The sequence below is a fragment of the Solea solea genome, chromosome 9 (genome assembly GCF_958295425.1).
Source record: "Solea solea chromosome 9, fSolSol10.1, whole genome shotgun sequence".
In the NCBI taxonomy this organism is placed as follows: domain Eukaryota; kingdom Metazoa; phylum Chordata; class Actinopteri; order Pleuronectiformes; family Soleidae; genus Solea; species Solea solea.
In genome coordinates, this window is record NC_081142.1 from 6529448 (window position 1) to 6543902 (window position 14455).

At 40.7% G+C, this 14455-nt stretch overlaps 1 protein-coding gene across 2 annotated transcripts; it reads left to right on the top strand.

Annotated features, from left to right (window-relative positions):
• The first annotated feature begins 64 nt into the window (after positions 1–64).
• On the top strand, positions 65–13651 carry lama3 (laminin, alpha 3). 2 transcript variants are annotated; one of them, XM_058639021.1, is made up of 38 exons: positions 65–354; positions 1066–1179; positions 1322–1434; positions 1522–1605; positions 1759–1862; positions 2555–2706; positions 2805–2915; positions 3034–3145; positions 3288–3458; positions 4016–4176; positions 4259–4360; positions 4565–4719; positions 4816–4855; positions 4904–4963; positions 5049–5133; positions 5214–5330; positions 5402–5566; positions 5659–5810; positions 6022–6228; positions 6652–6803; positions 6891–7053; positions 7859–7986; positions 8084–8234; positions 8336–8440; positions 8529–8662; positions 8730–8847; positions 9653–9787; positions 9873–10012; positions 10094–10216; positions 10317–10443; positions 10545–10663; positions 10753–10933; positions 11920–12069; positions 12162–12321; positions 12398–12525; positions 12608–12701; positions 12793–12906; positions 13161–13651. In XM_058639021.1, the coding sequence occupies exons 1-38, from the start codon at positions 187–189 to the stop codon at positions 13304–13306; spliced, it is 4941 nt and encodes a 1646-aa protein (XP_058495004.1). In that variant the 5' UTR covers positions 65–186; the 3' UTR covers positions 13307–13651. The 2 variants fall into 2 exon arrangements, with proteins under 2 accessions (XP_058495004.1, XP_058495003.1); XM_058639020.1 differs by having other exon boundaries at positions 196–354; positions 1066–1434.
• The last annotated feature ends 804 nt before the right edge of the window (positions 13652–14455 follow it).

The window sequence follows — 14455 nt, forward strand, 5'->3', positions numbered from 1 at the left end:
ACTCCTATATACTCACACATTCTTTCTCACAGTCCAACTTGTCTTCATGCGTCTCACATAAAAAAGCTCCAAGGGTCACCTGCTTCGGGGTTTACCTGGAGAGGAGGAGGAGGAGCTCTGAAAGACACAGAGGTTTTTGGTTTTTTTTCTGCTTTTAGACTCTCATGGTAAACTGAAAAGCTAAGAATGCACAGGAAAACATCTTGGCCAAGTGGAGTATGGCTCGTTTTGCTTTGCATTGCTCTGGTTGGTTCCTCTGCTCAGAAACAGCCAAAGAGTCAACATGACGGACACTCACATGAGAGGATACACAGCACGAAAAAGTACTGTGAACCTTCCTTCAGCAACCAAACAGTAGGTGCTACGACTACAGCGAAGCTGTCCTCTGTTGGTTTTAGTAGCTTGTGTTGTTTATGTATGCAGAGATAATGTAAGGTTATTTATCTGCTGTGTCCTACAGCAGCAGCAGCAGCAGCACAGGGGACAGTGGAACAAGAAGTATTGAACTGCTGAACTACTGTTTTATGAGCAGTAGAATTCACTTTTCACGAGTGCTTTGTTGTGTTTTCACTCATACTCTCATACGCTCAACTTGTTTGCAGCACTTTACTAGCGCAATGTAGCCGTTGCCACTGTCTGTCTTGACGCAAGACAAATCACTTCCTGCGTGCAGTGCACAAGATCTTAAAAGGCTTAATCAGCATAGTGTGAAATAATTTGATAATGGTTTGAATGTAACAGACGTTTGTTTATGTTAAAGGTTTCTACAGTTTTAACTTTGTTAGATGATTTATGGTGCATGCTCAGGTGCATCTGATAATTTAAATCCTAATAATTCTTTAGCAAATACCATAATACCCTGTGTATTTTGTTAAATTGGGCACAAAATGGCCTTGGATATGTCCATTTCTCCAACACACATGCTCCTCAGTGAGTGTAAGACCACATGTGTCCCTCTCCGCCTCACCCTGATAAACGTGATAACAGGTTGTTGCCGCAGCACTGTTTGCTCATGTCAGTCGACCCTCAGTCGATCACAGCTCGGCTCTTTGTGTGTCCACACAGAAGTGCGGCTCTGGCTTCTACAGAGAACGGACTGGACCATACCGGGGTCAGTGTGTGCCATGTCGCTGCAACGGACTCTCCAATGAGTGTGATGAGCAAACGGGGAACTGTGTGGTTGGTGTTATTCACTCAGACAGTGGCACACATTCATTTGTTCATTCACAGCACACTGGACGGTTGTGGCTTTCACAGGCACATTGCCAAATCAGACAAAACATATTGTTCACGTCATGTTTCATCTCTGACTAACCTCCAGAACTGTCCATTCAACACCACCGGTAATCGCTGCCAACGCTGTAAAGAGGGTTACTATGGAAACCCCGGCAACAGGACCTGCCAGGCCTGTCCGTGCCCTTTTACATGGAACAAGTCGGTCTCTTTTAAATGACCTAGCTCAAGCAGTTCATATATAGTCTTTCTGGGTGACAATGAATGTCTCATGTATTCTTTTTCCAGTTTTGCTTTGGCCTGTCTGGACATTGGCTCAGGTGTGGTTCAATGCTTGTGTAAACGCGGTTACAGTGGATTCAGCTGTGAGAGGTTTGTACACTGTTGAGTGATGCATATCATTTACATTTCATTACATTACCGAAATGTCCCTGATGTTCAATGACACATGAGGGATTTTAACACACAGGTCTGCGTATAAGAGTATAACAATTTTAAAACCTGTTTGTTTCTGTTGTTTTTAAGATGTGCACATGGTTACTTTGGTAATCCACTGGTGCATGGAGGCAGCTGCAAGCCCTGCAAGTGGGGGGACAGCAACTTGGATGTTTGTGATCCTCTAGCTGGAGGTTATTATGCATTTTCAAATAGGGAGGGGACGATAACACTTGTTTGTTTCCGATACCAATATCACAAAATCGAGTATCTACTGATGGCGATATTAGTCCGATACAGTCATTTTAGACCATTTATGGACTATGAAGCTGTTAACAACACATTTGTGCTGAGTTATTTCAAAGACAATTGAAATTTGTCTTTGAAAAATAATAAATAGTTGGAGATAATTCTCCAACTATGTAACAAATATTGTTCTCCACAAAAAGAATTGTATTTACATTTTTTACAGTCTGTGCATGGTGAAGCATGCGACATATAGGATTTTTGGATTGTATCAGATTTTACAATTTCATCTGTGCGATCTCCGATCCAGTGATTTATTTTCAAACATATACAACTGTCGATACTATATTTTTATTGGGGTAAGTGATTTGACATTGCTTTTCAATATGTTTGGTGGATTCACAAGTCTGATTAATGGTAATGGTAATTAATGGTCAAAATAGACAGGGGCGTCAAACTTAAATGACCTGGGGGGCCAATGGGCATTGAGCCTGGTCAAGAAGGGGCCTTTCTTTAGACGAAAATACTCAATTTTCCATCATGATATCCCAATTAAGATATTCATGACGAGATCACACTGAATTTCAAAGTAATGATGCAAAATGAAATGAATAAGATGTCTTCCTGTTTTTACTGACAGGCTGTGACAGTTGCACCTATACTTTACTAATTGATTTGGAGAAAATGGATGATAGTCTAACTTGGTTGGAGCAGCAGCTGCAGAACATCAGTCGTGTCTCTGGTTCCCACTCAAATCTGACCAACCTGGAAGCTATCATCGCTGATATAAAGGTACTGGTTCATGCAGTTGTTACTGTACCTGTCTTTAGAGACAAACAAACAAACAAACAAACAAACAAAAAAGAAACAAACCCGCCACTGTTTTCCAGATTTTGTCAGCGAGCTACAGCTCTGCTGTGAGACAACTGGAGCCAACGTCTAAACAGCAGGAAGCAGACGTAAACATTGTCAGGAACAACTTGAGTCAACTTTTTCACAAGGTACCTTTTTTTGAGAAATTGTTTGAAATGTAAATGAACTGTTTAACATGAAGACATAAAAAAACGAGTTATGTATGAGAGGTTTTTGACATTATTTCATTTAATATCAACTTTCCAGACTCTTCAGTTTGAGTCAGATCTGGACAAGGTTTTGCAGAATGTAAATGGAACAAAGTTGAAGGCTGATGAGCTGCTTCCTAAAGCTGAATCTCTCTTCACAGCAACACAGGGTTTGTACTTATATTGTGGTTCAGATTTATTGTGTCCAAGACTTGGTGAGGAAAGTGAAATATTGGTTATGTCGAGCCTCGGCGAGCCGCAGCACCTCGACGCATCATCAACAATGCTATCTCTGTTATTGTGTTTTGTCAGATTTGATAAAACGCTTATCTGAGGCAAAACCCGGAGGATCCATTACTCTGTCTGAGAATGACAGAGTCAGGATGGTGGAGGAAGCTCAGCGTTTCATGCAGGAAATGAGCGAGAGAAGCTGTGCTGCTCAGAGAGGCCGCGCTGGCAGCGAGCAGGAGGAGGCACACACATGTGAGGGGTTTTTAATTTATGCATTGGTTTGTTTTTGGTGTAGATGTTGTGTTCTGTCTGGTGCAATCATGTGTGATAAAAGCTCCACTTGTTTCAGAAACATTTACGACTGCATTTAAATAGCTTTCACTTTACGCAATGGATTATGGGACAACTGTGTAAAGTACAGGAATTCCTCTACAAGGAAAAATAAGGAAATATTAAAGCAAGTGGGCTTTGAGATTGGGCTGTAAATCATGGATTATTCTTTATTCTGAGTAAAAATGGAATTGAAAGACATTAAATTATAATATTTGAAGACAAATGTGTTTATTTCCATATGCATACATACTCATTTATGGCCGAATCCCTGTTATTTTGTTCAGTATTGACATCACAATTATTTATGGTGATTGTTCATTTGTAATGGGGGCAGTTGTTCTTCACTTCATCGTTGGGCTACATTCTGCTGAGTGAATCTTTGAGGGCCTCAAGCCTGATGAGTTTGAGAAGCCGTGCGTTATCATTTAACAAGAGGTTTTATCAGAACAGATAATCACACCACACACTCTCCTCAGTGCTGGACTTAATCAGGGCCAGCGAGACAGCTCCGGTGAAAATCATCCAGGCTTCAGACTCTCTGAGGAAACTGGCCAAGCTGCTGTCAGAGGCAGAGGAGAAGTTCAACGCAACTCAGGCCCTAAACCTGAAGAGTCGTGCTGCCCTTCAACATCTGTGGGTGAGCTGAAACACACTCATTTCACATTTAGTAGTGTCATACTGACATTATGACACTATTCTTCATCTTTATTCTTCTTTAGATGAAGAATAAACTGAGCACTCTCCTCCCTGTGACTGAAATGACTAAAGATGTGCTACACAACGTTACTGACATCGTCTTAATGCTGAAGGAACGTCAACAAGTAAGTTGCCGTGTTTTACCACCATGATTTCACACATTGTTTGTCTCTGTCTCTGTGGCCCTGTGATGTCCAGGGTGTAACCTTTCACCTCGTGTCAGCTGAGATTGGCACGAGCGCCACCCACACGTGGAGGATACAGCGGTGGAAGATGAGTGACTGACTTTTTGATTGCACAGAATAAAGTTTACTGTGTGTACACTGCAGGAGTCTGAGAATCATGCGGCTCGACTGGATGGCGCTCGAAGGGAACTCTCCGTGAGACTGAATAAATCTTTCCAAATGAAGAAAAAGTGGGATGTTGTAAACAGAGCTGAGGAGCAGACGGAGCAGCTTCACAGAGCTGCAGCTGAATGTCAGCAGTACGTTTGGAAAAAAAGAAAGAAAAAGAAGGTGTAAGAAATAGATAAACACCAAGGAGAACTATGTTTATGTTGACTTTGTGTGTTTTATTGCAGAGTGTTTAGTAATTCCTTGGACAGTAATGAATTGCTAAGTGTGCTGCGTAAAGGGGGTTACAACAGCGTCATAAATGCCATAGAAAAGGCAGAAGTGGCTGCAAATCAGTCCAAAGAGGCAGCTGATCGAGCCATAATGGCAAACCAGGTGATTTGATGAGCATTTATAAGTTTACTCATTGAAAGTGTTGATCAAAATCTATTGATATGATTCTCTCACTGTAAATGATTAGGATCTGGTGAAAAGAAGTGAAGGACTCAAAGAAAGCATAACTGATTTACAAACAGAAGCCAGCGACACTCAGAGTTACTTTGACAGTGAGTAAAAAAAAAAAACACAATTGCAATACGTACAATTTTCAATGCACAAAAATGAAATGTGATTTCCTTCTGAACAGGACTTTCATATACACTGACCACCAGCAAACACCATGTGAAAAGGGAAAAGGAAAAAAGAGAAGCGCTGAAAATGAGCATCTCAGCCGTCGGCAGTGACCTCAGAGCGCTGAGAGGAGGTTTGTGGATTACACCTCAGGAGATATGAGGTGGCATCGTAGCTGATCGTCTTTGTCTTTTTCATTTACAGATGACAACAAGGTCCTGATAGAGTCAGCGAAAATGGCTGCTTCTGTGTCTAACTCCACAGTCAGAGCACTTACACAGAGAGTGAGGAATATCAGCCAAGAAGTGGAAAGACTCCCTTTAACCACCGTGAATATGGACAATGTGTTGACTAATGCAGAGCAGGCATGTAAGTAGTCAATGGTAATAATAATATATTCTTAATACATTACTTTTAAGCTACTTAAAAAATGAGTTTGGTTTACTTTCTGTCTTTTTCAGTGACAAACTTAGAGACAGCTCTTCCTGTGTTGACAAACCGCCTCAGACAAGTTGAGACTCTCAAAGGGAAAGTGGCGCCGAGTGCCAACATGACAGAAAGCATCAGGAGAATCAAGGATGTGGTAGATGAGACAAGAACCTTTGTCAACAGGGTAAAGTAGAGCATGGTTCCTTTGATTAGTTGTTTCTAACCTGTCAGCTTTCATCTAAAATGACATTTTTTTCATTGACAATCAATCAATTATCTATAATTACAGTGATAAAGTGAAGGGCAACAATCAACTGAGTTCTTGGTGTCTTTTGAGTTATTGGTTCTTATTCCAACCTGGTTAACACAGTAGTAATCATTTTGTTTTGTTTCAGCTCTCCATTGCCATGACATTCAATGGGAAAAGTCACGTCGAGCTTCCTCCTCCGAGAATCCTCGAGGACATAAAACCGTTTACATCTGTCGATTTGCTTCTAAACCGTCATCAAAACAACCCCCCAAAGGCCGACCGCAGGCGAAGGCAACGGTGGGGCAAACAAAGAGATGCCAACCTCTTTGTCTTCTACCTGGGCAACAAGGATGTGAGTGTTCCTCCCCCTCATACACAAAGAGCTCTGCCTCACAGCGCTGATGTGATAAAGTGTTGCAGGAAAATGAAAGTTTCTTCTAGATTTTCTTGAAAACCCCTGAGAATTAAAGACCCATGTCACTGACCAGCAGCCCCCTGCAGCCCCCCCATCAATATATTTGTTGTTATTTTTTATCATTTTTTGCATCATAAATGCATTTTTTTAAAGGTCATTTTAGTCTGAGACCGCCTGCTCTAGAGCAATGATAGCTGTCAGACTATTTAAAGCTACAGTGTGTAACTCGTGGTTTATTGGCAGTTGGCAACAAGCTTATAGGTGCATTACTGAGACATTTGTTTATATTTAAAATGTCTTACAGCAGCTTCAAACTGTCGGTATAATTATGTTTCTGTGGCTCTCATCTGTAATTCACAGGTCTCTGGAGACTACATTGGGATGGCAATCAGGGACAATGTGTTGATTTGTGTTTTCAAGTTGGGAGACGTCGTCCATCAGGTGGAAACCAGTCCAATAACAAGAAGCACCAATTTAAATTCACCAGACTTTGACAGGATTGTTTTTCACAGGTACTAATGTGATACTATTATGATGCCAAAAAAACCAAAACATACTTATAATTTACCTTTGTATCTTCGTGTCAACCAACCGCACAGAGTTTACCAAGATGCTGAAGTGATCATCATACGCAACTTCACGTCACAACAACCCGTCAGACTCGCTCCCATACGTCACCTGTCAAGCACAGTGACGAGCGTCCTCCACCTGGATCCTGACAGTGTTGTTTTCTACGTGGGTGGTTATCCTGACGACTTTACGGTAACTAAGCCCAGTTAATATTTCTGCTTTTTTTACACACTGGACCAGATCATCAGACAAGTGTGTCGTATTGTCTACTATAATGAAAGAAAAAATGTCAGACCCCCAAAATCCCAACACAGTAAATAAGTATATACATACTCTACAAATGTTTATACATGTCAAACCCAGTTTCCAAGAAAAATAATCTGCACATACTACTACATACTACATACTACATACACATACTATCCATATACTAAAATATTGATTTTTCTGTTCAGAATTCTGTCTTTGCAAGTTAAAAGTCTGTATGATGCAGTATTTAGTAGTAGCTTTAAAATTCATATTTTGGGTGAGTACTTTAGTTAGTACAGAACACAGAACTAACTCTAAAGTTAAGATATGAAATACGAAATATTATTATTTTGCCATATTAGAGTACACACAGTATGTAGTATGTCAAAATAATTTAATTTAATATCATTTTAATGTCTTAATGTCTCAGATTAAGGATCTTGTTGTTGTGGCCTTTATACTTGTCTACTTTACTTTATTATGTCTCTCTCTTTTTTTTACCTCTACTTTATTTTATTACTTCCTTTTAGTTTTTATATTCTGTCGTGAGTTTTATATCTGAAATTGTTTCGTCTATTTGCATCGTAACTATTTGCACTATCGATGCTGCTATCTTGACCAGGACTCCCTGGAAGAAGAGATATTGTATCTCAGTGGGACCGTCCTGGCTACATAAAGGATAAAATAAAAATAAATAAATAAATAAAATGTTGTAGTTCACAACATGTTTTGTGTATTTTCATTCCAGCCTCCACTGGAGCTGCGTTACTCCAGTTTCAGAGGAGCAATGAAACTGTCCTACATCAACGATAAACCCGTGTCTTTGTTCAACTACAAACATGCGGCCAATATGAAGGAAAAGCAGCCTTATATCAAGTAAGTTTTGTCCTTTAAGAGATTATTTTGGTTACAGAGGTTGGAGTTACACATATACATCAACATATGCTTCTTTGACATTTTATTTTTTATTTAGGATTCCCAAAACAGAGGTGTCTGATTACTATGATGGGACAGGTTACCGCATGGCATTCGTAAAAGAGCCGGAGAAGAAAAAGAGAAGATTGTTCAAATTTCACACCAACAGCAGAGAGGCAGACGCTTTGTTATTCTACATTGGAAATGAAGTATGATGTTTGACTTCTTGAACAGATGTTCACAATTGTATGCTCTGGGAAAGGATAGATCATAAATGTTGTGTTTATTTTTTATTTTTTATTTTTTACAGGCGTCGTTTCTTTGTGCGTTTGTGGAGCGAGGCTTCCTGGTGCTTCAGGCTCGACAAGCAGGTCGAGAGCGCAGAGCTCAGAGTGCTGAAAAGATGACTCTATTTGTAAGAGGATCTATAATTAGTCAGTTGAATGAAAAATAACACACTTTCTGAACGCACGCGTTTTTTTTTCTTTCTGTTTCTGTCGTAGGACAAAGCCTTTGCAATCACCATCGCAGAACAATTCACTGTTCATTATGGACAACAAAGCATTTCCACAGAGCACATTCACGCAAACTACACGAGTTATTATGTCGGGGGTTTGCCTGCACATCTGAGGCTGAGGTAACAAAACAGACACATGGTTCAGCTCGTCTGATAAGCATTTTTTAAACTTGTGTTTGAAAATCAGGCACAACATCACAGCTCCACCACTGAGAGGATGTGTCGATCACGTGACGGCAGACGCTGAGATCATCGAGTACAACAGGACGTTGGGCGTCGCTGATGGATGTCCACATTCACTACTGGTAAACTGCTAAAAATGATGACAATGAGTCATGGCTGCCTTAAAGCTGCAGTAGGCAGGATCACTGGAAATAACAGTTGAATTATGGAGTTTAATCCACAGTTTATTGAAATACTAACTTTTGTTGAATCATGTCTCTCTCTGTGCTGAGCTCCTCTAATCAGATAAGCACTGTCACACGACAGATGACCTGAGGAAATCTCTCCATCTCTGATAATGACTCAGGATTTAATGTGTTTGTCTGACTAATGGAGAATTTTAGTGCTACTGTGGTGAGAATGACAATATGACAATATGACAATATGAGGACCCACTTTTCTCTCTAAAGTGTCCTGTGATCGAACAAAGTCCCATCACTCTGTGAACTACCTTGGGATTTGACTGGTGATATAAATATATCTATATATCTATATATATATAGAGATATATATATATATATATATGCTGCTTAATTAAGGAGAATGAGCTGCAGGTGTGAAAGACATCAGTGAAGCCAGCTGAGGTGATTACCATACCGAGAGTCAAGACAGGATGTGAAATGACAAGAGGGTTAATAAACTAGTAAACATATTAAAATGTAATATTAAAACAATAAGAAAACTCTTGACAATTACTTTGAATTGGTAAAGTACATTTACAGAGATGTGTTTAATAAATGAATCACACATTTTATGTATGTTATTGAAATGTATACATGCATATTTCTGTAAATAAACTGTACATAGTACTACTGTGACTTTACGCTATACTATACTATACACCATAGTACTATGCTATACTAAACATGTGTGTTTCTGCTTGTGTAGGGTGTCCGTACAGCTACATTGTACTCAGCTCTGCCTCTTGATTCCCTGTTTGTCTGGGACGAGCGGCCGGTCGCAGTCTCTCTGGGTTTCAGGACCACAGACAGAGATGGAACTCTTGTCAGGAGCAGATCTCAGGTAACGTCTGGCAACCTCATATCCATCTTTAAGTGACAATCAACAGATCAGGAAGACTCCATTAGTTTTCTCTCATCTCCTACAGGGTTCCTCTGCCTATGGCCTTCACTTGTCCCTGAGTGATGGTTATGTGGTATTTAACAGCCACAATTACAGCTTGAAGTCTGACGAGAGATACAGTGATGGAAAATGGCACTATTTGTCTGCAGTGAAGACGCCAAAAGGGTAACATGTGTCCTCTTTGTGTCAGCACTTGTACTTTACTTAAGAGAAGCACACTGCTGAAGTTGCTGTTGTTTTTCTCAGGTTGGAGCTCAGTGTTGATAATATAAAAGCAGCTCAGGCACCGTTACACCATTTCAGAGCAGTGGATCAGAAATCACAAGAGGAGAAATTCAAATGCTGCATCTCTAACCTTTATATAAGAAGGTGTGTTTATGTTATGGCATGGTGTACATATATGTACGTTTGAGTTAAGTGTCAGTTTTGGTCGTTGTGTTGACATGAAGTGATGTTTTCTCTGACACAGGCTTGAGCAGAACTTCATACCTGCTGATCTAAGCTCTCTTCCTCAAATGGGAGACATGCTTGCTGGCCAGTGCAGTCTCTACACGGAGCATTCACTGCCAAAGAAGCACCACAACAACAACAAACATGTGAGCACAACAGGGCACTCTTTCTATAATGCTACACCACAGTAGTGCCACTGCTTTCATTAGCAGAAAATGATGCAGGTTATTTCTCTACCTGCTGTCAGGTCCAGGGCCCCACAGGCAGCCAGTGTAAACACCAACAGTCCCACCGAGGTGAATACCAGCTCTACGATGAACACAGCTGGCTCAGTTACTCGCTGCCACAAGAGGATCTTAATTACCGGTAATGGTGGTTAAGTGTCGAGTAAAATTGCTCGTCTATTTATTGGTAGAAAGATTAAAAGGGACTCTGCTGCTCTTCTCATGCCCCAGGCCTCACTTATCTGTTGATGTCAAGACCAAATCCTCCAAAGGGCTGATCCTCCATGTGGCAGGGAGAGGAGTTGTGCCACTGCTGGCTCTGTACGTGGCTAATGGAAAGATCAAGATGTCACTGGGGCAAAACAGACTCATCCAATACAAGCAGAACAGCAACGACGGGAACTGGCACAGAGTAATTGACTTTTTGCATGAGACAAATTCTGTCGCTCAAATGTGACAGAGTAGTCAGCCTTTAGAGGCGGACACTGTCAATCATTGCACATCTTTGTGAAAACATATTATATTATCATATTATAGTATTTTTGACACATTGTCAAGGATGTAAGTCACACAATTTCAGGCACATGTCTTGCCAGGAGGAGGGGAAGATCTCTGATCTGACTCTAACCAGGTGCTTTTTGTACCTTAACCTCATAATCACTAAATAATGCATCCTCATTTCCTCACTCATTCATTCACTGTCTACTGCTTTATCCTCCACATGAGGATCACAGGAAGATGGAGCCAATCCACATAGGTGGCATAGGGTGAAAGGTGGGGTACACCGTGGACAGGGTTAAGGTTAGGGTCGCCAGTCCATCGCAAACAACCATTCACTCTCACATTCACAACTACGGTCATTTTAGATTGTCATCGTAACCTCTGCATGTTTTTTGGACTGGGGAAGGAAACCCAAACACACACGAGGAGAACAGGCAAACTCTAGGCAGAGAGGTCCTTGATCGCAAACCTGGATCTTTTTGCAGTAAGGCACCAGTGCTGGCCACTCATTTCCTCTCTCAAGGACAAAAGTATCGCACGCAGTTAAAACGCGATAATGTCGATATACGGCGCCAGCTATGCAGAAATTGATTGGAGATGCCTTGACCCATTATCTATGGTCAGTGTTTGATCACTCTTGCACTGTACATCTAACACACCCTGTATCAAGTGTAGTAGTTATAGTTATGTTGTTTGCACCTATGCAGACATTTGGTCCAGAATATACAGTGCGTTCCTTACAAAATGTGAATTAGATTACAGTTTTATTTGTGTGTTTTAGAGACATTGACATTTCGGTCTCCTGTACCTAAAGTGTACCTCTATGGTGACTTTATGCTGACTGCCTGTGTGAGGCATCATACCTGGCTGTGTGACACTTTGTTTCTGTGTTTGTAGGTTGAGCTCAGTGTGGAGAAACACACTTTCCATCTGTTGGTTGATGGAGTTCGAGTGACTGACGGTCACCTACCAAACGATGAGGGCGCATCTTTGGACCTGTCCAACACTGTGTATCTGGGGAGTGATCTGAAAAGTGGAACTATAAAAGTCTGTATCAAACCTCAGTCGTTGTCTGACAGGCTTTTTCCCCCCAACATTATATACAAATAAGAATCTCCTCTTTCCTTGTTCACTCACAGGGGTACAACATTCCCATGAACAGCATTACCGGCTGCATACGGGATTTCAGAATGAATAATGTTGCTGTTGGAGAACCAGAAACAAGCTACAGAACATTACCCTGCCCTGATGGGTTCACGGAGATGGGAACGTACTTTGGTGGTGGTCACATCATCTTAGGTTTGATGTTGTATTTTACAGATCTTGCCGTATTACATGTGAAAGCTCAAATCTAATAAAGAACTCTTGGCTCTAGATAATTACCTCACCGTCAGCTCCCACTTTGTCTTGTCCTTCGAGCTGCGCCCTCGATACCAGACAGGTCTCCTCTTTCTCGCTCGAAGTGACAACGCCAGCCTCAGTGTTTACCTAATGGAAAACAAGGTTAAAGCAATGACAGCAGACCATGCAGCAATTAAAACAATTGCATTAAATATCTAATTGACCGGCTGAAATCTCTTCACAGGTGGGTGTGGAAGTGAATATTGGTAACACTGCTGTCAGTGTCTCTGTGACTCCTCGTAAGAGTCTCTGCAATGGAAGGTTTCACATGGTTACAGGTACGATTGCACATGTTCACACCTCCACACAAATGTCCCCATATTAGTGAAAGGCTGTGAATTTTCAACTCTCGTTGCTATTGTCCCTCAGTGTCCAAACAGAATGATGTTTTCAAAATAGCCGTGGACTCCACGTCTGAGGAGAAAGCTTTTCCAGTCACAGCCATGACACACGCGACAACACTGAAGTATCTCCACATCGGAGGTAAAACTGTTTCCCTGAATTTCTGACAAGTTTAAAAGACTTTAATATTTCATGGCTATTGAATAATGTCAACAGGAAATATATCCAAGACCTTTAGTTCAAACACAAAATGGTCAACCTTGGGCTGTTTCGAACTTAAGGGTTATGAGATCATGAATAACAGAACAAGGTCCTATTGTTGATATGATTCAATAGCCATGAAATTTAACTTAACGCTTATCAAATCAATCTAATTTTGAATTTTCCTCATCTAGGGACCAGAAATTACAGCCAAGTCCCTGTGTCCTCACCATTTGTGGGCTGCTTGCGAAAAGTGAAGATCAACGGACGGCCTGTTGTTTTTGAGACAGAATCCACATTGACTGATGCCGTGAGCCTCAGCGGATGTCCCAAAGGATAAAGTCGTTAAAGTCATTAAACCACTTTGCGTCAAAGTCATATGTGCCACATGTGTTTGCCTGAAACCACAGAGCCTCATTTGATTTTATACTGAAAAGAAACCAAATAAATGTTTATGTATATGAGGTTGAATTTACTGACATTTGCCCAGATGTCAGTGATCATCCCAGCGTGTGATTTCTTTCATTTTTAATATTAATATAATTGAACCAGATTATAATTACAAATCTCATACATATCATGGTATTGGATCTCAAATGATGTGTTTCACTCTGCAATGTTTTGTTGTTTATTAATGTTGATTAAAACAAACCTGTCTGCTGCTACAGACACAGGACAAACACTGTGACTGACCTCTGACCTCTGTCACCTCCTCACAGTTACTGCTGTGTCTGATGAATACATGAATCTGAATGTGACTCAGCCACCCGTCGTCCCTAACCACACTACACACACCACTGAACCTGTGAAGATAAATTACTGACTTATCTCGCTAAAATCAAATGACAAGACTCTAATGCATGGACGGGGGACGATACAAATCAAAGAAACTTTCAGTAACTCTTCAGATGTGAGATCTATTTGGACCATTTAAGACGAGGATGTAACATTTTAAATAATAGTATCAGTAGCTGCATAAAAAATCCCTCTGCAGTTTATTCTGCTATTCTACAACTGACCATGAGATGGAGATGCTTAACCTAATGTAGGTTTTTCGGCTATTTTTTTTCTTTTTTTCTCAGTATGTGTTGACAGAGGGAGCTTTCATCTGGAGTGTGACTGCTTCCACTCATATAAACATATCATCGTAAAAGCAGCACATCCTCTGTGATGGCGTGTCGATCACTATTGTTACCAAAGGAGATACTGTACAACATGGGGACTCAACATTTAGGACAACATAGGAACATTTAACATGTCTCCAAATCATCAAGTGTTATGTTTAGGGTCGTTTTCTACAGTAAGTGCCTTTGTGGACGTTATTTTTTTATTTTCTATTGTCCAGTGTATCCCTGTGGTCTGATTGCATATCTTTCAGATCAATTTATAATTAATGATTGTTGGTTTTGGGCATCTTTTAAATTAATTTCATTGCCAAACCAAGAAAAAACAAACATTTTATTGACATGTCACACTGTGGCTCTGGTCT

Coding starts and splice junctions, on each gene's coding strand:
- lama3 (XM_058639020.1), top strand. CDS start 284: ATGACGGACACTCACATGAGAGGATACACAGCACGAAAAAGTACTGTG. Junction 1,606..1,758: donor AGTGGATTCAGCTGTGAGAG/GTTTGTACACTG, acceptor GTTGTTTTTAAG/ATGTGCACATGGTTACTTTG. Junction 3,146..3,287: donor TCTCTTCACAGCAACACAGG/GTTTGTACTTAT, acceptor GTGTTTTGTCAG/ATTTGATAAAACGCTTATCT.